This window comes from Dioscorea cayenensis, chromosome 11 (genome assembly GCF_009730915.1).
Source record: "Dioscorea cayenensis subsp. rotundata cultivar TDr96_F1 chromosome 11, TDr96_F1_v2_PseudoChromosome.rev07_lg8_w22 25.fasta, whole genome shotgun sequence".
Classification (NCBI taxonomy): Eukaryota; Viridiplantae; Streptophyta; class Magnoliopsida; order Dioscoreales; family Dioscoreaceae; genus Dioscorea; species Dioscorea cayenensis.
This window is the reverse complement of record NC_052481.1, coordinates 5,934,785-5,961,095: the sequence shown is the minus strand read 5'-3', so window position 1 is coordinate 5,961,095 and position 26,311 is coordinate 5,934,785. Positions and strand designations below refer to the sequence as shown.

The following is a 26,311-nucleotide window of genomic DNA, read 5'->3' as shown; positions in this document are numbered from 1 at the left end:
GCAGTGCAAGTTAGAGCAAATTGTTCTGCCAAAGGTTGCAAATGGATCATCTTATGCTCATGGTGCAGTGGTAAAAAGACTTATGTTATGAATCATTATGTTTTAGAGCACTCATGCCTTGTTGGGACCTCCAAGAATAGGAGAGTGATAGGAAGTGTAATTGCTATAAGATTTGGAGATGTGATAAGTGGCATACCTTTCATTAGGACCAGGCACTTAAGGGCGATGATTAGAAGAGAGCTAGGTATCTTTGTAACAAGTAAAGTTTTTAGACATGCAAAGGCTTTAGTACTTAAAAAATTGGAGAAGAAATTCAAGGAAGACATCATGGTGTTGCACAATTATGCCTTAGAATTGAAAGAACAAAACCCTGGGAGTAATGTAAAGATTGTATCTGAAAATAAAGATGGGAATGAGTTCCCTATCTTCCAAAGGATGTACATCTGCCTATCAAACATTAGGGATGGCTTCATTGCTGGTTGCAGGGAAATCATAGGCCTTGATGGATGTTTTCTCAAAGGTTTTTGAAAGGGTAGTTTTTGGTGGTAGTGGGTAGGGATGGAAACAATCAAATGTTTCCTGCAGCTTGGGCAGTGGTTGAAAAGAAACAAGAGATAGTTGGGAATGGATTATTGAAGAATTAAAATTTGATCTGTGTATTGGGTGAAGGCCTTAGATGGTCATTGATTAGTAACATGCAGAAGGTATGTATAGAACACATAATTGGATGACAATTTTTTTGCACAATTAAAGCTGTATTTTATTTCTGCTGTGATTTTTCTTGTAGGGTCTCATCCAAGCTGTGAAGGACTTTTTGCCACTGATAGAACACAGAATGTGTGCAAGGCATGTATACGCAAGATGGGGGAAAAGATACCCATGTAGAGAAATTCAGATGCAATTCTGGAATATTGCAAGGTCTACTAACCAGGCTGATTTGCTTAAGCATTTGGATAACATGAGAAATATAAAAGGAGGAGCCATTGATGTAGAGGATTTGTTAGAGAATTGGCCAATTGAAGGTTGGTGTCAGGATTTCTTTAATACTTCAGTAAAGTGTGAAGTTATTGATAATAAAATGTGTGAGACTTTTAATGGGGTAATACTAGAGGCTAGGTATAATTCTATTATTAGCATGCTTGAAGACATTAGACAATATGTGATTAGAAGAGTGGTCATAAAAAGAGGGTATGCAATGAAGTGAAAAGGTTTTTTGGGCCTAACATAGTTGAAAGAATTGAACAAGAAAGGAGAAAAAGTGTAAAATGGAAAGTTGAATGGAATGGAGGTGCAAGGCATGAGGTTTATTTTGATGATTTGGTATTTCATGCTAGAGAGGCTCATGTTGTTATGCTAGCAAGTCATAGTTGCACATGTGGGAAATGGGATCACAAGAGTGACATTATTTGCCAACATGCATTGGCTGCAGCAACATTTCAAGGGGAAGATCCATTTGAGTATGTGTCTGAGAGGTTCACAAGGATGTATACCTAAAGGCTTATGAATTTCTAGTTAATCTAGTGAGAAGCAGATCACATTGGTCAAAAAGTTCAATAGGGCCACTACTTCCACCCATGGTGAGGAGGATGCCCGAAAGACTTGCAAAAGAAAGGAGAAAGGAACCACTAGAAGCTAAAAAATGAAGCCAAGGAAAGCTTTCTAGAGAAGGAAGGGTGATGAAGTGCAAAATTTTCCACACTCAAGAGCACAACAAGCTTCGTTGTCCACAGAGAGCTAAAAGTGTAAGTTAATAACTATTGAGATGAGCATTAAGTTTCCTTTTTTCCATCACATCTTAAAATTGTCTTCATGGAGGCTGACAACCCCCAAACTGAATCAACTTCTCATGGACATGATGCTAGTTCAAGTGGAAAGAAAAACTAAAGAACAAGCTGTTGGTAGTTATAGTTCAGTGACTATATTGAGGGTAAGAAACAAGTTTCTTGTATTATGATTTTAATTAATTATGAAAGTTACAAGAGGAAATGATGACATTTTTTCTTTATGCTATAGGGTGCTCATACTGGTGATCAATTTATTGTTGGGAGGGAAGGGAGGCACTGTACTCCATTTATTAGTACCAGTGAATTAATTGTAATTCCTATTCTTATTGTAAACCAGTCTTAGCATAGCATTGACCACATGCAATTAAGTAATATATGTTCTTTGGTGGTTTTAACTGTCAGGAACAAAGAAATAGGATGCTTGCTGGAAGACTAGTTTAGATTGAACAATCAGAGCAAAAAACATTTGCAACAATGGAATTTCAAGACATTTCAATACAATAGAGTGTAATAGACACTACAACTCATGTAGACCCCTCATCTTGAAGTGATAATCTAGGACAATAATAGTTTTGGTCAAATTTTTGTAAGCTGCTGTTTGTTTGCTTGTGTGTGTTTCATGGATGTCAAAGTATGAATGGCAGTGATTTCGGTGTATTTTCTTTATAAGTAGATATAATTAACATGATGTACAATTCTCAAACTTCATGTGGTTAATGAAGTCAAGTTCTCCAAATTTCTTTATTTTTTTTAATCTGTGAAAATTTTCTACGATTATGGATCAGTGAATAGCAAAGAAATGTTTAGATGTACTATTAAATTAATTTGTTTACTTCTTCTCCATTTCAATTTCTTGTTGTTTTCTTTTTTTAACTTGGTTTCCGATATGAAACCCAAAAAGTGAAAAGAATATTTTATTATTTTTTATTCCAATTGAATATTTTAATAATATTAAATTTTGACAAATGCCTTGTCAACAATATTAAATTTCTAAAAAAAGCCAACACAACAAATTGAAAATGGTGGTTTTAACTCCCCTTAACTTTTGGACTAATTTTGGTTGTTTTTGAAGGTAGGAGGATTATTTTTGGCCATTTTTAAGTAGGGGAACTAAAAAGGAAGAGAGAGAAAAAATAGAGGGACTGATTTAGGTATTATATTTTTTTTCTTCTTTCTTTTCACATGTCGCATCCTCCCAAAACCAATCGCAAACATCTCCATGATGTTTTCTTTATAAACAATATTTTTTTATATTTAATTAATAACCCATTGGTATTTTCTTTAAAATAAAAATTATGTATATATATATGTATATTTTTTTTATTAAAACCATATATATATATATATATATTCATTAAAATAAAATATATTATATATCTAATATTTAGCATATAAATTTAAAGATTGTATCATGTGAATAGCGGATGTAACACTATTATTTTAGTCAAACTTAAAATATAAAAATAGCAAATAATCTTTTAATACATGTGGTTTATTCACCTTTTCTATATATAGCAAATAAAACAAAACTAAGAGAGTAAGATTTGTTTTTATTATTTTTTTATTTTTTATTGTATTTATTCATCTGTGTTGGAGGTTGTGGCCATGAATCCTTCTACTTGTTATGGGCTATACTTTTTTTAATGTTTCTCCCATTTGTATGTTTATTAATTTAATATTTAATATTTTATTATGAACTTTTATTTAATGAATAGGGATCAATCCATGTATGTATTAATTATATACCATCATATAATTCTTTATTGTGTACCACCATTCAAATAGACCAAGTATATATATCCTAAACAATATATATATATATATATATATATATGCTTACCAGTTGCTCTGCATCAAGTAAATTCAGTTAATTAAGTACATATACAAATATATATAACATTAACATCGTAATAATTATATAATATACACACACACATCCCAAAACAAGGTCTAGATCTCAGACTTAGATAACTGACCCTTAGCTATATTGTTGCAGGTTAATTGGCAGGCTTCATGTCGGTGCCAACAAAAGGAATCCTGAAATCTTTACTTCTCCAATAAAATAAAATAAAAACTTATAAAGAAAATAAATACATAAATAAATAAATAAATAAAACACTGATAAATTAATTAATCCAAGAGACAGTGGAGAAACTATATATATATATATATTAAAAGAGAAACAACAAAGAAATCACCATTTGTGGAGATAGAAGAAGCTGAAAGAGATAAACAAAAAGCTAAAAGAAAAACTCATGCACTAACATGGCCACAAAACCCTAGCTTCACAGACTTTGGAGATTTAACAGGGAGCCCTTCCATGACTGATATCAATGGCTTCAAACCCTAGCTTGTCTTCTCTTCTCCTCATACAAGAGAAGACTCCCACTACTTCTGAACAGTGAACTCATAAAAAACATCCTCATGAACACTAGCTAGCAGTAATATTGCCACAGTCCTAGTTAATATATATAGGAAGAGAAGAAAGATTAGAGAGTATAAGTTAGGGTTAGGGTCAGGGTTAGGGTTACAATTAGGGAAGCAGGTTTACCTGAAGAAGAGCTGCAAAAAGGTGGTGGCGTTAATGGAGAGAAGGCAGTGCAGTTGCCATGCAAGTGAAATAGAGTACATGCGTGCAGTGAAAAGTTGGCTCAAGGATAACTAGAAGTGGAGTTACAAGTTAGGGTTTGAAGGAGAGATAGCTGGTGTACATAATTGGATACTAGAATGCTTTAGGACTTACCTGGTTGCACTGTAAACGAAGCATGTAGAGAAAGTGAAGAGCTAGTATTGCTTTGAAACTGTGATCAGAATGGTTAGGGTTCTTTAATTTGGATCATCACTTTTTTGGTGTTCATTTAATATTTCTAGGAGTTTGTGCTTTTTTTTTTTATCAACTTTAAATTGAGTTTTAGTAGTGTTGTTCAAAAAATATTGTTCATTTTGGAAGGCGTACAATCTAATATCTAATGGAATAAATGTTACAAAATAAAAAAAATAATAATAATAAAATTTTAGAAGGGTGACAAATAATATCTAATGATAAAAATATTTTTAATTTATTGATAAAAATATTAAACAAGTAGTATATTAGAGAAAAAAAATATTATTAATAAATTTAATTTGTACAAATAACATTTCTTTTCCATATATATTTCTTTATATAAACATATAATAAAATATCAGATGTTTAAAATTTTTGCCTTTGCGGTTTACCCTTTTCTGTAATATAATTGCATGAGTCCCATTTTAAGGAAAAAAAAAAACTGCTTTTCTAACTTCACTCCAAAAATGAATTAGTTAATCAAAGAAAACTTAATATATTTCAAATTTTCAACACGCAAACATAAATATATTTTAAATTTTTATATATCATGCAAATATGGAATTTAAAGACTAGCAACAATATGAACTTTTCATTTCTTCAGTTCAACCAAACATGAGCACAAGCGACTACTACTACTAATAAGAAGAAGAAGAAGAAGAAGACAAACATCATTAAAGAAAGACAAGGATTGCATTGGCTGGCGGGCAACTAAAACAGCAAGCAAGCCTCTGCCATTGTCATTGAAATGTAATACATCTCCAAATCAAAACTCTTAAGATAAAAATATAATATAATCTAAGATTCAAAAACTCTATCTCTCTATATATATACACATTTATGTATATATATATATATATATATTGAATCTTTGAATCCTTCAATCAAACACTAGCTCTCATGTGAACTGTAAATGGCTTGAAAATGTTTGGCCAAATGCCCAACCAGATGGAACAACATCAGGGAAAACCAGTGTTTGGGCATCACTAGTTGTCACTTTAAATGAAATTGATTGACCATTAAGATGTGCACTGGATTGCCAATTAGCACCCCAATTCCTTGACATGGCTGTCCACCCTGTGCTTGTCCCTTTGATCCACATTGAATCTATGGATCCACTCCCACCCACATTTGTCACTAGAACTAGTTCAAAGTAGTCTCTTCCATTGATAGTGAATCTCAATCCTCCATGCTTTTTACATGGCACTCTGCAACATGAAATTCATGTTGTTATTATTATTAATATATATTAACTTAAACTTTTGAGTTAAATCAATGAAGAAAAAAAAAAAACCTTTGGTACAATACAGGGATGATTCCGCCTTGGTAAATCCCGATCTTCTGCCAAGCCGGTTGAGCCATATCGAAATGCTGGCGAGGAAGGTTGCACCACCCGCCATCATTATTAGGTAGAGCGAGGTTTGGAGGGCAAAAGTTTGTTGCGGTGATTGTCACTGACATGCCTTTGATGCACCATTTTGGATCGAACTTATAGTCGCACATGATCTTGTAGCATTGTCCGCACGCAGAACCATCATTGAATAAAGCTGTGCTTAATGCCGCTGTTCTTGTACCGTACTTATTTGTGAATAAGTTTCCATAGCCGCATGCACCACCTGTAAATTAACAATCCACGACTGTGATTCAGCTCCATGTTAAAAGAAATTAAGTGTAAAAAAAGGTAGAGGTAGGACACAAACTATAAGTACCCATAGTTCCAGATGCGTCTCCGCCTCCATAAAATGTTGCCGAAGCTTTTGTCCATCCGGATGTTTTGAAGCTATGAACACTGTTAGGTGTTGTGAACATGACAAACAGTAGGAATGATAAAGCAAAAGAAGAGACTCCACTGTACATTTTGGTGATCAATCTTGAAAGAAATTAAGGGGGGCAGAGATAGAGAACAAGAAGTAATTAATGAAAGAATGGAAAGAGGCATGAAGTATATGAATGGCAATGCATGTGATTACTGCAAGGAAGGCCATGAATTGCGGGCTAATAATAAATAGTTTCATTCCTGAAGGCATTGATTAGATCATGATCTGAGCATGCATGGCTTTCTATGTACCTCTCTATGTGAAGACTGATGTTTTATAGATCTATAATGTCTGATTAATGATGTTTATTTAATTAATGGTGATTAATGAAATAAGAGGGTCATCACATGATCACGTTTCAACACGGGTGTTGCACATGGGTTGCCACTGCTTCTTGACAACCAAGAACAACTGTTTCTGCCTTCATTTGCTCTCTGTGATTTCAATCAGTTTATGGTGTTTCAGATGGAAGAGTTGGATGATGCACAAAGATTTCTCAAAGCCAAAGGAGGTTCGTATTATCGGCTATGCAAATACGATTACTAAATTGCAATACCATCAAGCAATTTGTTTTAGTTGATCGAAGAACACAAGCAGCAATACCACCCACAAGGTGCACATTTCAGTGACCGATCCAAAATGATAACTTGATGCTCATACATTAAAGAGTTTGAAAAAATGAAATGTCTACAAACATAAACACACCAAAAGGGGTTTGAAGCATTAATTTAACAATACTTAGTAACATTCATGAATGTTTATAGTTGTAACAATCTTCTGCATGAGAGAGTAACTGAATGAACCTTAGCTTAAAAGTCATCGTCATCCTCCTCAGCAATATGTTTGGCAAGTTCCTGCTCTTGTTGCTGCCTCTCCCGGCGCTTCTCAGCACTTTCTTTCTCCTTGTGGGAGTTTGGGGGGAACCTCAGCGCTCGCACGGCTTCATTGTGCATGTTCAAGCAGAAGGCAATCCTTGAATTGAAGGCAAACTGGGGCTCGTTTGTTGAGTAGACGTCTCCGGTTTCTTTTGAGACCATCCATCCATTTGCATGATCAATGGTAGCATCGATGGCACCATCTCGGATAGCCTTTGCAACAATGCTCTCAGCATCTGCCACTGGATTTTCAGAGTCCAATCTCAGTTTTCTAGCTACATCTGCCAGTGATATGCGGGAGTATGCTATGCTAATATTTCGAAGACCGGTCCTTATCACATTGTGACGAAGCCTCACGATCAGATTGTGTGTCCTGTCGGAGCTGAAGGTGGTTGAGAATTTTTCAGCAACAGTCTTAAACAGCTCCAAATCACCAATTCGCACAGCCTTAAAGCAAACGGCAAAGACAGTCAACAATAAAGAGTGAGATGCATACGGTTGGTTTATGACGAGTGAAAGAGGAAAGAAAAGAACTCACATTTGTTAGTTCAAAGTAGGGTGTCAATGCCTTCTTCATGCCTTTCTGCATGAAGACAGTCCTCTCTGGAATTTCCCCAAGAAGCAGGCGAACTATGATAGCCCACTTGTTGCACTGAATTCGGAAACCTCGGGCTGCAACAGGCGCCTTTCTAGCAGCTTGCAGGAGGCTTTCCTTAGCATCTGTATACTCCAATTGGATAGTCCTGATTTTTCCAAGATAAAAGAGATACCGGCAGAACTGGCAAAAGAAAATTAAAAATTAGGCAATTCAGTCAACAGATAAAAATGTGGCCTTCAGAGTATTATTGTAAAATTTTGGGTTGGAAGGAAAATTTTTTTAATTAATATTTTCCAAAATTAATTATTAAATATATTTATTTTTAAAAAATAAAAATTTTATAAAAAATAAGAATTGTACTTATCTCAGGTTATTTGGTTGGGGGCATAGTAATTATCTCCCAACAAAACATAATGTTAGCATCATATCAAAGGAACTGCCTTCACATAATGATATTATCCTAAGATAATGGTGATACCACATACAGCTATTTCCTTAAAAGTTCAGCATAACACTTGCTGAACTAGGGAAATAATTTAAAAGATTAGTAATGGTGGTCATAATCATAATAAAATATAATTAGTCTTGCCTGTTGGTTTGAATGAGCCTCAAAGCGAGGCGCTTTTGACCTCAATTTTTCTGCCTGGTCATATAAATTATAATGGAGGTAGTTGCGGAGCAGCAAGTTGAGAAGGGTTTCCTGCATCTCACCAAAAGCCCAGTTAAGGCCAATTAAGGCACCAAACTTAACCAATACAGACAGCAGTATTGTGGACATGACAAACCTGACCAAGTTCATCACGTCTTAGGGTGGCCATTCGGTGCAACTCAAGGAGTTTCCTGGTAAAAAAAAAAATTCAAAATTAGGGCTGGTGAAGCCACATCAACTTTGATAGACTGAAATTAAGTAAAATCCACCCAAGCTTACTGGAAATTACAAGCCAGCTTGTGAAAAAAAATGAAAGTCTTTCTTACTCACCCACGAATTTCAGCAAGACTATCTGTAAGTTCATAGCTGTAAGAATAATAGAAATACAGCCTAGAGGCTAAAACATCAACAGTTCTCCTGTTTATGTTCTTTAGGCGTGCAATGCTTGCAGAGGAACAAGCTTTAGCCTGGGAAAAAGAAGACAAGAAAATGAGTACACTCAACCACGTAAAAGTGACCAATCAAAAAACAGTAATGACAATGAAAAGAGTTACCTCATTGTATTTCTTTTGATCAATCAAAAATATTAATACAAGCATGTAACAGTACATCTCCAGCTCTGGTAGAGGATGCTTGCCAAGACCCTGAGCACCTGAAGTTGCTGTGTCCACATCCATATCGTGCTCTTCTTCCTGAAGAATTCCAGTAAATGGCCACATGGCATGATAAATATAGACAGATACATTGTCTTATACATAAGTTACTGTAAAAGCATTCACAAATATTAACTTCACATGCCCATCTTGAATTAGAAAATGTATTTCAACAGATTGAAGTTCATTCTTAATTCCAATTGACTCATATTTATCTTTATTAACAGGAAAATTTAATTCATAGAAACATACGATTTAATTCCATAATCCACCAGGGCAACTTCAATCATAATAGGTATGTATACAAGTGAAAGGCATGAATAAAAAATAATCCAAGATGTATTAAAAGGAAAAGATCTCATAAACATATATAAAAGTCAAAAAAAACGAAGTAATACATTTATAACAACTGGTATTTGTTCTGTTGCCTAGCTAAATATCAAATTGTCAGCAAGACTTGTATGTCTCTTAGCTCTAAAAGCAGCAAATTTGAAAAATTTTAAAATTTCTTTGTGCAAGTAAACTTTAAGATGCTTCTGGGGAAAAACACAATTTGAAATACTATTTAGATCTTCACTTCCAATGCAATTCAATTAATCTTGCCTGTTGGTGTAGCATTGTGTACATATTGCAAAAATACAGTACTATATGGACATCAACTATTCCTCACTAATAAGAAATCAAAGAAAATCCTAAGATTCAGTATAAATAATATTTGATAACATGATCAAATTCACGTAACAACAGTAAATTCTTAGACGTAAAAGAAACTACATCTCCACAATCATCAGGCAATAGAAACATATAGGAAGGGATAACATACATCTGGGAGAAGTCAAGGAAAAGATAGGAGGGAACACCTTACACCCTATGCCCACACCAACAAGCACACAATGACCAAGCAACAAACATGCAAGAGGCAACAGAAAGCCTCCCAATAATAATTAAAAAAAATCTCAAAATTACGTCTTATACATCAACCAGTCAATAGATAATCACATTTACACAAGAATCGCCAACTTACTGATGCACAAGAAAGAAGAATACAGCAAATTTTGTGCCCCAACGTGCCAAAGCCACACAAAATGCACATAACTTAATCATAAGTATGCAAATGAAATATTTGAAGAAAGGACAACCAGTGTGAGACATACATTTGGAGAGCACCCTGTACAACACAGCAGAGTTATCACAGTGCCGAAGATGAATTTTGCCTTTCTATTTTGTTTCATATAATATAAATTACTAAACTCTTGTACAGTGAATGGGCCTGTGATTGTGAGCATGCGGGAACAAATGCCTTTCTCATCCCACCACCTTTGATAACAAGGATTTCGTACTAAACCTTAGATGACAAAAAGTCATGAAAAATCGTAACTCAATACATAGGCCAGACTCCATATAGGAAGAGACAAGGACAGATATATATACTTCTGAAATTAATCACATAAGGAATCTTCATCAACTGAATAAGCGATATAGGCAATAAAAGCATAGTATCTGATGACTTCCACAATGAAGAATAGACATGACCATAAAAATCGTAACTCAATACTAGGCCAGAATGCAAATAGGAAGAGACAAGGACAAATATACACTTCTGAAAGTAATCACATAAGGAATCTTCATCAACCGAATAAGCGATATAAGCAATAAAAGCATAGTATCTGGTGACTTCCACAATGAAGAATAGACATGACCATAATAAGGGCAATACAGTTATTAGAAAGTGGAAAATATGAACCCTATATTTGTAACTATAAGAGAAAGAAAAAGGAAGATGTATTCATACAAAACACAACAACATATTTGTCAGCTTATACCGTGCTTACAGTGTGTGTAAATGAGGACTACACTTTAATCAAAGCGGTTGGATAAAAATATGCCCAATTTACAAGTTCCATAGGCAATGCGGCAAGACTAAATTCACTCCTCAGTTTAACATAAGCTACCTAACATACTCAATGCCTTGTCTAATCAATGAATACCAGATTAAAATTTCATCCCTTTTTCCCACTTTTCATTTTACTCGATGACCAAAAACCTTCTGCAAGAATCTCATGCTATAATTACAAGCTGCATTCCATAATAGGCAATACAAGTCTCTAAATTGTCTTTGTTCTTAATCGTGAGGAATTTTACAAGACACATCTCACATTTTCATAAATTTTATACTACTCTGTTCTGTTTCAATTACAAGCTTAAAAAAGTTAAACAAAGAGATAAATATATGTTAACAACAACATTCCATCTTACTCTTCAAATCCTCAAAACAAATTCTGAATCATCTCATGTCAAATAATATGCAAATTTTCTCATATTCATAACAAAATTCAATCAGATAACTCACTTTCCAAACTACAGGCGCTCTAAAAGTATACTGACAACATAATTTACCAGATTCCTATCAATGTACTCAGTTAATCATATTGGTTAACAAGAATTGCACCTTAGGGATGAAAGACGAGAGCTTTGAGTGAACATCCGATCCCGGAGTGAGCGCAAAGCCAAGAAAAGCAGAAACTATCGATGCCCGGAGCTTCCGCCGGAGCATAATGGTAAGCCGCACGGCCCTCACGATCCATCGCACTTCCTTCAGGTAAGCACCACTCTCAATCAGCGACGCGATTTCCTTCAGATCTGGATCAAAAACAAAACGAGAATAAAAATCACCAAAAACCTACCAAATTCGACAACAAAAAAAGCAAGAAAGATCAAAAGCTTCTACGCTGGAGGGTGAACGGAGCGGCAGCAGAGGAGACGGAGTTCGAGGGAGGTGGAGGCTGCTGCTGGGCCTCCTTCATCTCCACGTCCTGCGTCATCGATTCGCTTCTTCTGAAGAGATTGAAGATCAAAATGGAGGAATTCAAGGGAACAGCAGCGATGAGCAGAAGCTAGGGTTTCAATTTCAACCCGATTGAGAGAGAGAGAGAGAGAGAGAACTTGGGAGGGTGATCTAAGTTAAGTTGCTCCGCGGGTTAGCGTATGCGAGCCCCCGTGAGATGTACTCGATCATGACCGTCCGATTGGAAGAGATGTGAGAAAATCAAAATTATTCATAAAGTATTGGTCAAATTCACACTTACCCCCCTCAACTATGGCAAATGTTAGTTTTGGTCCTTCAATCCCAGAAAATTAATCTTTTGGCCTATGAATCACCCAAAAGCATGTTATTGATCCTTAAATTATATAGAGAAATTCATTTTGTGTGTTTCTTTTAGGCCTTGCTTGGGAGAGGTGAAGTAGAGGTTCATAATGGAGGGTAGGGTAGGGTAAAGTAAGGTAAAGGGAGTTTTTAAGTTATACCTTGTTTGTGATTAAGGTAAGGTAATGGAGGTTACCAAACCTTGTAATGTTTGGATTGAAGGTAATAGAGAGTAAGGTATTATGATAATATTACTAAAATACCCTTATAACAAAGAGATATGTTGATGATATATATGAGTGTTTTGGGTTTGTTGTTGGAGATAATGAAATTTGTTTTTCATTTAAAGATTTGGGATTTATCTTAATTTTTTTTAAAGCATATTGTGAAACTTTTTTAAAAAATGAAAGGAAAAATTATGTTTACAATTAATGTAAAAGCAAATTATTAATAATTAAATGAACATTAGTATAAAAATTAACTAAAATCGTGAATTTATATTAATTACATTTCATTTTTTTAATTTTTCTAAATTTTGTAAATAATTGAATAACTAATAAAGAACCCCGATGCCAGGGTTAAAAAAAAATAATAAAGACCTCGATACCCGATGCCTGGGATCCAAAAAAAACTGATAAAAACCCCTCGGAACCCCGATGCCGGTGTTCCCAAAAAAAAAAAGACTTGGTAAAGAGAGCCACTTGAACTCTCACACAGCCACCATATTATATTACTAACAATTCATCAAGCTAAGTAATATTACATAATCACCACCATTCCATTCTGAAAAAAATATAAGAAACTTAATCATATAAGTAGTCTTACCACAGCTTCATGACAAGGATATATGATCAGCTTACAAGTTGAAATTGTTCAAACATCATAAACAAGTTCAAATTGTTCACAAAAACTACTAAAGTCTTATAACATTCATTGTTGCGGGTCATCATCATAATCCAACCAACTCAACAATAAAGCCTTGCGTTCCTCTATTGGACATTTAATTAAACCTTCCAATAACTTAGAATCTTTGATAAGAAACCTGTAAGCTTTTCCAAGAATAGGGTGTGAGATCCCTAAATCTTTGAGCATACCCCAAACATCATAATCTTTGGTAGGATCGGTGGTAGATGCTTGAACTAACATGTTGGTGAATTGAAGAAGAGCATCAGCTACTATCTCAATCGTTGTAGCCACTTTGTCACCATTGTCATCATCATTATTCATTCCTTTACTCTTCTTGTGACTAGATGAACTTGGAGCTTGAGTTTGTGATTGTTGATTTGTAGCCATTGGTGATGCTTCATCTTGCCCTTCGTTGTCATGCTCATGAGTATTTGGACTTTCACCCAAATTCTCTAAGTTCACTGTGTTCTGTGAAACTAACAAATCAATTTCGTCTATTGTGTTTCCCGAAGAATTTATTTCATTTCGCCTCCGTCTCCTCATTTCTGATGCAGTCTCCGCTTGTACCCCAGTTGCCCGATCTTGTCCATAAAGTTGAACAAGTTTCTCATAATTTCTTACCCTTTTATTCATCCATTCAGCAGCTTCTGGTTTGGCCTAAATGTAAAATAATGGTGTTATCAGAATGTAGTTAGCATTACTTCTTTATTAAACAAAGTATAAAAATTTACCTCAATTAAATGTTGCCATACTTCAGACTCAGCATGCCACATTTCGCTAGTTGGATTCCATGCAAACCCGCTCATTCTATTCTTGAAAATGTCATACCACCTTATAAAAGCTCGTTTTATATTTTTCATCCGGTTTTGAGCTCTTTCTTTGTCTATTGGCTTATCCAAAAATTTACTTCTCACTTCATTTACTATGTTCTCCAATGCATGTGTGGTGAATGTTCCACCAACTCTATTTCCCATTGTTTGTTGATGCAAGTACACATCAATCAAAGCATCATCCATAGCAAACGTCCATATACACATGTTACTTCCATCATGAACATTTGAACTTGATTTCCTCTTTGACATATTTTAAACTACATTGATAAGAACACAAAATTATTAATAACAACGGAATATTTAAAATCCATAGATATTTGTAGTTAAAAAAGTTTGCAAGAAGGCACACAATGAAATAAAATAAATGCATTACATTACATCAACAACAATGTAATTAGTACATAAAACAACATCATCCATTATACAATAATGCAAAAACAACATCACCCATTTAACAATATTATCCATTTGACAACATCAAGAACTCACTCAACATAACCTTACAAAAAATAAACTACACTGTGAAGACAACATCAATCATGTAACAATGCACCAATAACTTACTCGACATAATTAGTCCACATTTCAACTGCTATAGCATCCCTAATAATTTCTCCAGCAATTGTTTCTTCACTATTTTCCCCGGTGCCATCATGCTCATCTTGAACTTCATCACTAAGTTCGTTATCAACTTGAGCAATTAATATATCATCAGGATCTACACCCATTAAATAATTGTGCAAAATACAACATGCAAAAATAATTTCCTTTTGTGTTTCCAAACCATAATGTGGCTCCGTCGAGCTCCCTATTATAGGAAAACGCTTCTTCACGACGCCAAATGCTCGCTCGATAGAATTTCTTAGAGATGCATGGCGAAGATTAAATAATTCATGTGGATTTCGTGGTGGGTTCCTTGAGTATTCCTTCAAGTGGTATCGCTCTCCTCTATATGGTGTAATAAGCCCACTTCTTAACATGAATCCAGCATCAACAAAGGTAATATTTTCCTAAATAACAAATGGACTATGTTATAACATTGTTTGTGTATATATGGTCTTTAATAAAATATTAGATCATGTCAACAATTACCTTGAGGGATTTTTAGTGGACAAGCTCTACTTAACGCATTTTTCATTATTCTTGAATCAGATGTTGTTCCTTCCCACCCAGGTAACACGTAAGTGAATTTTAAATCGAATGTGCATGCAGCCAACACATTTTGTGTTGGGTATTCCTTCCTTCCACGAAACCTAGGAGCGTCGGCATTGGCAACTTTTACACGAACATGTGTTCCATCAATCGCACCAACACAATCCTGGGATAAATTTAATATTTTATTCACACTATACACAATTGTAATAAAATTAAAATTCATTAGGGATTCGATTACCTTAAAATATGGATAGAACCTACTGCTGCTGAATATTTCTGAAGGGATTTCTGAGCCATCAGGTTGTACTAAGTATTTTTCCTCTAACTCTACTATAGCTTGCAATACATTATGAAAATGACAGGAGATTGTCTCACAAGAACGACGGAAGAAGAAAGGTAGTTCACGATGGGAGACATTATGACCTAATAAATATAGAGTTCTTGCAACTTGCTCCTCGATAGACACTTGCAAAGTTGGTCTAAGACCTCCGTCTCTAACTAATATTTCACATAATCCTAGAAAAGCTCTAGGACTCATTCTTATCATGTTATGACACAGATCACTTGACAACAAATGTGACATTAGTTCATCTCTTGCTTGGTCTCCATGAAGGCGTAATTCACGAGCAATTTGATTGTTGACATGCTTATGTTCCTTCTTACGTCTTGCAATCCAACTAATCACTAGCATAATAACTTGAATTGCTGCTAAATGGTGCAAACGTTGCAATTTAATATAAGGATTGTCCAATAGCTTTTTCTTGTCCGCCATCTAAAAAAAATAAATTATCAAATTTTGCACCAAAAAAAAAAAATAATGTATGACCCTACAATATGATAACATGCAAAAAAAAAATTAACTATGGAAAATAACCCATATGTCATACAAAGAAAAGGAGATACAATTTAAAGCATTTATATTGGCTTTAAAGAATTAAATGAGAAATTTATTTAATGTGGCTTTCACACACACAATTTCATTCAGCCCAATGCCTGGCAATAAATAATTGTCCACCTCCACAACCTAAACATCTTAACAGGCTTCATCTTAAATCCTCTTGATTTATGATCCTAGTTATCATTATCAATGACTTTAAGATGCTTGAGAGAATGATGTACACTTTCTTGTGGGGAGAGGAAGTGTTGGAAGTATCTGGCAATGATAGCATAAGAGAATTTTATAAACTATGTTTATTTGAAAAAGCCACATGCTTGATTAGTTGACAAAGTTGGTGTGATCTATTTAAGAAACAGAAATTCTAACAGAAAAACCCATCCCATCATCAAAAAGAAATAATTACTTCTTCAACACTATTTATTAGTAAAACACTTCACTCTTTGAATTTAAATCCACTGCATATTATATAATTTGGAATGCTTGATACCTTGTTCACGGGTGTGAATAATTTTATATATTCCACAATTTAATGTCTATAGTTTAAAGATAATAGTTTAAAAAACCATGAACTTTAATGATATCCTTAGGAAACATTAGCTATTCATTCTGATATACATGAAAAGAAAAAACCCAAGCATCAACATCAGTAAGTATAATGCGGTTTTGGAAATTTTAAAATCAATTACACTTACTATATTCTTTATTCTCAATTTAATCAAATTCCAATTGATGGTACATTTCAGTCCATAGATGTACGCATCTTTGTGAAAAGACTGTTTAATTCCTTGTGTTTCTTTGGGTGGTCCACTAAAACGAGGCAAAATATCAGCTACTATAAATTCGACAGCTGCATCAACATCATTTGCATGTTCAATGGAAACAGAGGGGCAGAAAAAAGCTACTTAAGAAAACTATGAGAGTTCACATGAAAGCCAATATTATACAAATTATATACACAACCTGAACTTCACATTCAAGAAAGCATTTTTTTTTTTTGTATCATACGAAATGACCAACTGAACAATTTTGGTTAGTATGAACCAGAAACCCATAATTGAATTTAGTAGTCAAACAAAATATTACACAAATTAACAGAACCAGTTTATTTGATCCACCAGCTATCAAATAATGGAGCAAAATGTAAAACTCAAACAAGAAGCTTAGGCCATGGAATTCATCTTCTCTCACCTAGACCCCACAATTAAATTTACTATCCAAACCAAATAAATAACTACAAAAGCAGACTGCCATCTTTTTCAGTTTTTACTCACACCATCACCAAATTCGACCTCTACTTGCATGATCTCAAGTTGCCAACAAACATCATGAACATTAGCAACAGGTTGCCTCTATAACTAAATTCATAGATGGAAACAATGGCATTTCACATTTGAAAACTATTAATACCAGGGAAAGAACAGAAGCACTTGAAGAGATTTATGTAGATGGAAGAGATCAATGGAGAAGGAGAAGGGATCTCACCCAAAGATGAAGGGGAAATATTGTCTAGGCCCCAGTTCCAGGTGGAGTCGCTGCGGTGAAGCTCACACGCAGTGAAGCTCTCTCAGCCGAAGCTCTCTCAGCCAAATTCCCCTGATAGTTTGAAAACCTAACAATGGATGGAAATTATTAAAAAGCTCAAGGGTATTTCATCCAGTTAAAAAACAAAACCTTCTCAACCCCCCAATTTGGAGGGTTGAGAAAAGGGGGTAAATGGAGGTTTCTCAACCCTCCATTTAACCCCCTCAAACCCTACCCTTACTAAAACCCTGGATCCAAACAAGGGTTGGTTGAGACCTTACTTTACAAAACCTCCAATAACCCTCTCCCAAGCAAGGCCTAAGTGATTTCAAATATATATATATATATATATATAACAGCTAACAATGAATAATATGAAGAATTAAAGCAAATATTTTCATCCAATTTATAATAGAGTTTCATATTAAAAGTATAATATTTATAAATAATAACTAAAACCACCACATGAACAAAAGATCCAATTGACATTGCAATTTTCTCATAACTCAAAAAAGTTAAGCGTTTGTTAGAATGGTTTAGCTACATTTATAAATATATATATATATATATATATATATATATGTAAACTTAAAGTAAAAAATAAAAAGAATATTTAGATGCCAAAACTAAAAATAATATTTTTTGAACTAGAGCAATGTTGGTAAAAAAAATCCAAAAACACTAATAATAATAATAATAATAATAATAATAATAATAATAATAATAATAATAATAATAATAATAATAATAATAATATCAAGTGCAAGTGGAAGCTGGAAACTACAAAAAACAAAAACTTAGGGCCTGTTTGGATGCAAAATAAAAAATATAGCATAATTTTATTATGTAAGAAGTGCAACTGATTATTACAGAAATTATGGCAGATTTTATTCCTACAAAATGGGTGTTTGGGTAACAAAATAAAAAAATATTACAAAAACTATTACATATTTTTTTCTTCCAGAATGAGTGTTTGTTTTGCAAAATAAATAATTATTACATAATAAAAATTACCGTTGAGAATTCAAATTTGAAAAATAGCCGTTTGAATATAGTCATTGTAAATATAACCATTATAATTATAGTCGTTATCATTTTCCCCTATTTATATACATGATTCCTTTGCATTATACACATATTGTTCTTCTTCTTAAGTTGAAAAATTAATAATTCTAACCATTGTTTCACCATGGATTTCTTAAATCTTTGGAGGAAAAAAAATGAAGAAGATGATATATTAATGCTTAGCTATTGGTCAAGAGAATGTCCAGCAACTTCCACAAATGTAAAACATCACACGTCCATTCTTACAGGTGCTGCTGATGTACAAGAAATTCTTGAAGGCCATGAGGAACGTTGCCAAAGAGAATTTCGTATGGAGCCTCATATATTTCAAGAACTGGTTGATCGTTTGAAAGAAAAATCGCTCCTCTGCAACTCAAAACGGACAACAGTCGAGGAGCAACTAGCAATGTTTATGTACACTCTTGCTCATAATGCTAGTAACAGTGATGTGCAAGAGCGATTTCAGCATTCTGCAGAAACGGTTAGTCGATATTTTAGTAAAGTACTTAAAGTTGTTAATCGACTTGCTCGTGAATACATAGAACCTCCATCGACAATAACATCACCAGTTATTCAGAATACCCGAAAATTTTTCCCATATTTCATGGTAGGCAAAGCTATATATTATGAATTTTATTGTGATTTTTTTGTCGTTGTAAATGTTAATATGTTTGTTTATTTTTTTAGGATTGTGTTGGTGCTATTGATGGAACACATATTCCTATCACGATTTCTTTGAATAAACAAGATCCTTACAGAAACAGAAAGCAAACACTATCATAGAATGTTAATGGTCGCATGTGATTTTGATCTTCGTTTTGTATATGTACGAGACGGGTGGGAAGGATCTGCTTCTGATGCTAGGATTCTCCAACGTTCGATTGAACAAGGTTTTGAAGTCCCAAGGAGTAAATATTATCTTATAGATGCAGGATATGCTAATACCCTGAATTTTATTGCTCCATATAGAGGTGTCCATTACCATTTGCAGGAGCAAGGTCGAGCGTAATCTAAACCGACCAATTATAAAGAACTATTTAATTTACGACATGCGTCATTAAGGAATCATGTTGAACGCATCATCGGTATTTTGAAGATGAGATTTTCGATACTTAAAGTAGCAACTTTTCATCCAATCGGCTCTCAAACTGATATAGTAGTTGCTACTTGTATGTTGCATAACTTCATCCGTATACATAACGGTACAGATATTGTTGAGGATTTTGATAGTGAAGCCGAAGAAACTATTGTTCCTAATGGAGATGAGTCATACGGAGAAGATGTTGACACCATGAACTCTGAGCGAAATGTAGCTGCTCGTAAAAGAGATGAAATAGCAATGCAAATGTGGACTGATTATTGTAGATATCGCCGAGATAGACAATAGGTTTGTGGTAATCATAAAATTGTTTCTTAGACATTGTATCGGCAAGCTCTTTTGAATGAATGAAATTAATGGCAAAGAATCTGAAAGTTTGGATGTTGAATGCCTATCTTGAATAGCATTATAGAGTATATTACACGACAAAAGGATACTTAACAAATTAATGGCAAAAAATTACCTAAAATCAAAACATTCTCATAACAACTAGTAAAAGAAAAGGATATTTAACAATCATACAAAAAATTATATTCAACAAGTTTATGAAAAAGTATATTCAACAGGTACATAATGAAAAAGATTCCCATAACAAGTACAAACAAGAAAAGGATATTTAACAAGTTCAAAATTACAAGTTCATAATCAAAACAAGTTCATGATCATCTCTTAGTCAATTTTGGTAAACATCATTTTGAGCCATGGCACTCTATGATCTTCTTGAAGACATAGAAAGAGTTCACGATAACTTTTATCTTTAATGAAAATTTGAGTAGCTTTGAACATTTCCTCTTCTGTGAAAATGACACTCATTTGATTGAACACCTTCATGCAATCTTCTATTGTGTGCTTTTCCACTACTTGAGTGCCCTTGAGAACTTCGAGATATTCTTTGTTCTCGCGCTCTCAAAATGCAATGTACTTGTCCATATTGAATGATGACTCTTGAGGCCTTTTCCCTTTTCTCTCCCTTTTTCTTCTCTGCCCATCTTGATCTCTTATTCCCCGAAGAATTTCATTGCTTGAACTTTGAGTTTGAGGATTCCGTGGTTGAGAACTAGGAGGTTCCACTTGCATGATATCATCATCCTCAGCTTCGTGTATAGGTGATGGGTGCCTTGAATCGGTTGGAGTAAAAAAACTTGGACTTGGAGTGTGCATAGATGATTGAGAAATATCTTCATAATCTTCTATACCACGAGATCGTTTGCCTTCAGCATATCTTCCTTCCTATATTTTAAATATATAATATGTTAGTAGCATTAAACTTTATAAGAGTAACATATTAGAAAATATATGCTTATCCTCATAAACCTCCTGCAAAGCTGTAAAGTATGGAAACGGTCTAGTATGCCACTTCCTTGCATCCTTATTCCTCTGTTTGATTTTTCCAAATTAGATGGTTGTAATTAATGAAATCATTCATTATTTATGTACATACCTCTAGTAGTGGTGCCCAAACATCATCAGGAGCCGATACAATGTGTTTTTCATAATCCCATGAAAAGCCACTTAATTCAGAAAACCCTTTTAGAAGCTTGTAGGTTTTTTTTCAAATCTTGTTCTAATGCTTTGAATTGGCTTGTGGCGATGCTTGGATTGGAAAACTTGGTTATCATGTCACATACCATCTTGTTCCATGCTTCTTTGGTCCATCCATTTTGTGAACGGTATGCAGGAGTATTATACTCACCCAATAACTTTACTAGGTGAGCCTTGTGAATTTCATACCACTTTGCCCTACTTTCATGTCTTCCTTCACTTGCCACACCTTCACTTGCCATAAGATAGTATTTGATAGCTTGTAATTGATAGGCTGTATATTCTGCAGCAAAAAGGCCTCAGCACTATACTCAAAAGATGCTTTTCATTATTTCCATATCTTCAACGCAAAAGAACAGGAAAGAAACAAAGACATTAATTGTATTATTAATCTCAATATGGAACACATGCTTCAAAGTAATTAACTGTTTGATCTCTGTATTTAATTATAAAACCAAACACACCACTTTTACTTTGTAATAAACTATATTAAAGCTAGCACTTGATCCCAAACACTGTTACCGTAGCCTTTTTGCATGAAAATTAATGAAACAAGTAGCAAATTGAGTTTGACAGCATGTTTTCCATCCCTCTACTATTCTGTTGAGGCAATACCATATAAATATATACATTGATAAAATATATATATATATATATATATATATATATACTTTCATGTGAGGTTGAAGCTGTTTTCCATTTGGTTTATATTGTCATCTCCTTTTCGATCATTATTACTAGCATTGAAGTCAACCGAAAAATATTATATATTCTCATGTGAATAAAGTTCTAGGTGATAGATACTTGATACATGCATGATCCCTTTAATTATTTCAGTTGAAAATTAATTAAGTTTTAATCAAATCTTGAAGTTCATTACCAACCACAAATTCAAAAATGATCTTACCTCTCATTATTGGTACCACTTCACCAATTAATAAAAACAAGGAAAATTATTGTACTGATTAGCTAGATATACTAGTTCCTTGATCATGATTTAGCCAAGAGTACTTAATTACATGAGTTCTTGATCATTGATATATAATTCTGAACTACAATATTAAGATATATAAATCCTAATAATTACAAAGTCATCAAAACCAGTACATTTTACTAATATTAAATCTTGCAATTAATGAAATTATCAGGTATCAAAAGAATATAGTATGCGTAAGAAATGGAAAGAGACAATTAATGCAATTATATAAATAGAAGATGATATCTTTCTTCATCTGTCTTCTCGTATAATCAAATTTCAGAAACTCAATCTGCTACAGTTACCAAAAATTAACATAAATAAAACATCAAACTCATATAGTCAGACACAACACAAAATTTTCCAAATACTCTCAAGTGCAAGTTTTCCATCCCTCTACTATCCTTCCAGGTGATCTCCTCCAATAATCCTTACAAAATGAACGATCAAACTCGATATTGTCAGACACAACACAAAATTGCTAGCTATCTTCGTATTTATCATCTTTGTCAAACTAAGATACAAATGCAGTTTTGGATTGGCTGATTACTGGGTTCTCTCTATCTACTCTACCCAACACCTTGATTATCGGGCTTGCTTTACTAAAAGCTATGTATGGAGATTAAGCTTCCAAATTGCTCAGCCCGATAATTGTCTTACAGAGTTTGGTTTGGTATACGCTACTGCTTTTTCTGTTTGAAGTCAGGGCTGCTGATGAAATCATTCCTGATCCAACTGACAGTTCAAGTAAGACTTTACTTTTGAATTTTTTTCTTAAAATACTTGAGCTGAATTTCCTGTTACAAACTACAAGAGTTCTAAGGCCAATCCAATTGACATGTTGTTTTGAAGTGTATTACTCATAACCTTTTGAAATGCTAAAACATTTTATACCCAAGGCATGTATATCAAAAATTCAGCAATCAGTAGAATAACCAAGATCCATATCAATGAAACTTTGAGAGATGATGATCACTTGTATTTTCATTAACAACGCCAAGAGAAAATACACAGCAACCATATTTCTACAAGATCTACAACCAACAATTTATAAATGGATTGAGAAAGTACAAGGCCATATTCTCTATATCAACAATTTCAGTTTTTTAAATTTATCTAGAGTAGGAAACTCTCAAGAACAAAGAAACAAGGAAAGCAAAAACTATACAAAGATTGAGATCTATCTAGGCTTAGAAAATTCTGAAAGAACAAAAGAAACAAGGAAATTCATAGTTCATAGATGATCTATACAAACATTGAGATCAAACTCTACCTCTATACCATTAAAAAAATCACAAACAATATTCAATCAAAAGAAAATAGATCAACACAATCAGTCAACATATTCAATGGGAAATTGGTGAGTTTGATCCAAGGAAACACCAAACCTTGAAAAGAGAGGAGAAACTGAGAAGATGGCCGGAGGAGGAGGAGGGGCTGCTGCTCCGGCGTTGGGTTCCTGCTCCGACGGAGGAGAATGAGGGGCTGCTGCTCCGGTGGAGATGGCGGGGCTGCAACTCCGGCGTTGGGCTGCTGCTTTGGCGGAGGAGGAGGAGGCAGGATCTTGGCCGAGAAAGTGGAAAATGACTGGGAAGAAGACGACGCTGATGGAGAGATAGTGGAGAGGTAGACGATGGACACGCCAGTGAAGATGACGCCGGGAGATGCAACGCAGCCGATCGTTGAAGAAAAGAAAGACGACAAGAGAGAGAGAGAGAGAGAGAGAGAGAGAGAGAGAGAGAGAGATTTGAGAGAAACACAAACACAACTCTCACGAGTTTTGGCATAAAGAAATATTCCAGTCTGATTGGAATATTTTTTTATGCCATATTTCCCACTTTATGCCATAATTCTGTAGTGTAAAATAGTTACCCAAACACCTATTATGCCATAATCCTGTCAAAATATTATATTATGCCATATTGTACAGATTATGGCATAATATTGGGTTATCCAAACATGGCCTTATTCTTAAAATTAAATAACAAATCACTACAAGACAGAGGACTGGAAAAATTTGTTGTTATCGGCCCCATTTTGATCTCAATATCTCTATAGCAGCGGATAGCCAATTAGCCATTAAATCCTCCATTGCTATATATATATATATTTGCAAGAAATGGGCACTTTTGCCCATATCCCATCCGTTAGGGTTAGAGCTACACAATGATTTGCTGCGGAAAATTTTGCCGCTATAATCCACATTTTTTTATCGCTATAATTCTTATAGAGGCGAAACATTTTTACAGCTATAGAATTTTTTTGGTATCCTATAACAACAAAAAAATCTTCCATTATAGTCCTCATAACTCACCCAAAGTATTAAATCCTATAAATTGAGTATATGCTTTAATAGCTAATCAAATATGTTTTTAATATAGACAAATATATATGTATATATTTATGAGACAACATCAAAGACTACATTAATATTTTAATTTATTAATCTCACACCATAAAATTACAAAAAATGATAAACTAAAGAAATTTTTTTTATAATCAGTATACATATTATAAGAAAACACACACATATACAAACATACATGTGCACACACACAAATATTATTAGTCTCTCATGACAACAAAGTATACACATATAGACATCAAGCACATGATAGATGGTTAGCTTTGTGATTTACTGAGTGACTTGGGTCTTGGCATCAGTTGTGATGCGGCGACGAAGTTGGCAACATATCATCCAAGAGGTGCGTTACAATCTTGTCATAGCTCACAATACCCATGAACTATATAACTCATGCACTATGACAACCTGGATGTATGGAATCTTTGGGAAAGCAAAGAAACACCCTAAAAACAAATAAACAAATTACCAAAATTAATTATTATAACAATAAAAAAATCAACACTACATAAATGGGAATCTCCATGCCTCTTTTAGTGATTAGCACAAAAAGCCTTGATTTTTGAAGAATTTTTTGGGTGGGTCGTAAATATATTTGCATAGCATTTAACATAAATATAAAAAGTTAGCATAAATCATTTTGATCAATTTGCTAATATATTTTTCATTTTTTTTTTCTATGTATATATGTATCATTTAATATATATCTTACTTGCATACTTGTGTTCGAAACGTCATACGATGAAAGATGATTGATAAGTGTACATTTATGTGTTATTTAATATCATTTTGTATACTTATTCGGTGTGTATTAGAGTATTTTTATGGAAGATGATGCTAAACATGGTGAAAATTGTATTTCTAAGTACCGGGTAGTACTAAAGGACAAGAGAGAGCCAAAATAAACAACAAAGAACTAAAATGAGGAAGATAGAACTCTCTCGGCATCAATAATTGAAGAACAAGCCAAACAGAACCATTTACGGGCACCTTATGATCGTGCTTATGGCTGTAAACCTCAGGCAGAGAACCTTGTGAACATGCTCATGGCCATAAAAAGGAGCATGAGGATCAGACTGAGGGACTTATGGGTAGGACTTACGCTTGTAAATCAGATTGTAAGGGTTGTCTAGAGGAGCTTACACATAACACATACGCCTATAAGGGTGGTCGCAAGTGCAATCTAGAGAAGATTGAGGCCCAATGGTTATGGCCGAAAGCTTGGCTATAACACTAAGACATAAGACCTTATGGACGGGACTTACGGGTGGTAAGATGTCCCATAAGGCATGCACCCCATCATCCCTAGCTCCTAATGCCCTCATTCTTACACCTGTAAGTAGCATGTAAGTGGCTAGGTAAAAAAAATTTTGATGAGGGTTTTGAATAGATCTTTTGACGGCCAAGCTTTGGTCAAAAAAGAGGGAGTTTTCTCTAGACCTTTTAGGGCTAATCATTAGGGAGAAAAGGCTTACCCACCTTAATAGAAGGAGATTGTAGCTGTCGAGGAGCACCTTGGAGGTATTTGTAGAAGATAAACGGGAAGTCCTCCAGCAATCTCAAGAGGTGCAATTGGAAAGGGGTTTTAATGCTCTCAATGATTCATGTT

General features: G+C 34.2%; 4 protein-coding genes across 5 annotated transcripts; all 4 read right to left on the bottom strand.

Moving 5' to 3' along the window:
- Positions 1 to 5,494: 5,494 nt before the first annotated feature.
- Positions 5,495 to 6,463, bottom strand: LOC120272358 (expansin-A1-like). Of its 2 annotated transcripts, none has more exons than XM_039279174.1 (3): positions 6,309 to 6,463; positions 5,903 to 6,224; positions 5,495 to 5,816 (listed from the first exon to the last, which is right to left on the bottom strand). In XM_039279174.1, the coding sequence occupies exons 1-3, from the start codon at positions 6,415 to 6,417 to the stop codon at positions 5,507 to 5,509; spliced, it is 741 nt and encodes a 246-aa protein (XP_039135108.1). In that variant the 5' UTR covers positions 6,418 to 6,463; the 3' UTR covers positions 5,495 to 5,506. The 2 variants fall into 2 exon arrangements, with proteins under 2 accessions (XP_039135108.1, XP_039135109.1); XM_039279175.1 differs by having other exon boundaries at positions 6,318 to 6,463.
- Positions 6,464 to 7,051: 588 nt separating this feature from the next.
- LOC120272129 (probable 26S proteasome non-ATPase regulatory subunit 3) lies at positions 7,052 to 12,138 on the bottom strand. The gene is made up of 8 exons (XM_039278880.1): positions 11,929 to 12,138; positions 11,650 to 11,840; positions 9,102 to 9,239; positions 8,878 to 9,014; positions 8,684 to 8,738; positions 8,488 to 8,598; positions 7,839 to 8,078; positions 7,052 to 7,747 (listed from the first exon to the last, which is right to left on the bottom strand). Exons 1-8 carry the CDS (start codon positions 12,020 to 12,022, stop codon positions 7,235 to 7,237), a joined length of 1,479 nt encoding a protein of 492 aa, XP_039134814.1. The 5' UTR covers positions 12,023 to 12,138; the 3' UTR covers positions 7,052 to 7,234.
- A 1,137-nt stretch (positions 12,139 to 13,275) lies between these two features.
- On the bottom strand, positions 13,276 to 14,333 carry LOC120271561. Its single transcript, XM_039278244.1, has 2 exons — positions 13,983 to 14,333; positions 13,276 to 13,908 (listed from the first exon to the last, which is right to left on the bottom strand). The coding sequence occupies exons 1-2, from the start codon at positions 14,331 to 14,333 to the stop codon at positions 13,276 to 13,278; spliced, it is 984 nt and encodes a 327-aa protein (XP_039134178.1).
- A 311-nt stretch (positions 14,334 to 14,644) lies between these two features.
- LOC120271560 lies at positions 14,645 to 16,011 on the bottom strand. The gene is made up of 2 exons (XM_039278243.1): positions 15,478 to 16,011; positions 14,645 to 15,094 (listed from the first exon to the last, which is right to left on the bottom strand). Exons 1-2 carry the CDS (start codon positions 16,009 to 16,011, stop codon positions 14,645 to 14,647), a joined length of 984 nt encoding a protein of 327 aa, XP_039134177.1.
- Positions 16,012 to 26,311: the final 10,300 nt, after the last annotated feature.

Bases quoted from the DNA above. Each gene is read 5' to 3' on its own strand.
- LOC120272358 (XM_039279174.1), bottom strand. From the start codon at position 6,417: ATGTTCACAACACCTAACAGTGTTCATAGCTTCAAAACATCCGGATGG. The intron at 6,225-6,308 runs GTTTGTGTCCTA...GTTAATTTACAG, and splicing joins TGGAACTATGGGTACTTATA to GTGGTGCATGCGGCTATGGA. The intron at 5,817-5,902 runs GTTTTTTTTTTT...TTCATGTTGCAG, and splicing joins ATCCCTGTATTGTACCAAAG to AGTGCCATGTAAAAAGCATG.
- LOC120272129 (XM_039278880.1), bottom strand. From the start codon at position 12,022: ATGACGCAGGACGTGGAGATGAAGGAGGCCCAGCAGCAGCCTCCACCT. The intron at 11,841-11,928 runs GTAGAAGCTTTT...TTTTTGATCCAG, and splicing joins CGCTCCGTTCACCCTCCAGC to ATCTGAAGGAAATCGCGTCG. The intron at 9,015-9,101 runs GTAACTCTTTTC...TCTTTTTCCCAG, and splicing joins ATCAAAAGAAATACAATGAG to GCTAAAGCTTGTTCCTCTGC.
- LOC120271560 (XM_039278243.1), bottom strand. From the start codon at position 16,011: ATGGCGGACAAGAAAAAGCTATTGGACAATCCTTATATTAAATTGCAA. The intron at 15,095-15,477 runs GTAATCGAATCC...TTTGTTATTTAG, and splicing joins GGTTCTATCCATATTTTAAG to GAAAATATTACCTTTGTTGA.
- LOC120271561 (XM_039278244.1), bottom strand. From the start codon at position 14,333: ATGTCAAAGAGGAAATCAAGTTCAAATGTTCATGATGGAAGTAACATG. The intron at 13,909-13,982 runs GTAAATTTTTAT...TTTTACATTTAG, and splicing joins TATGGCAACATTTAATTGAG to GCCAAACCAGAAGCTGCTGA.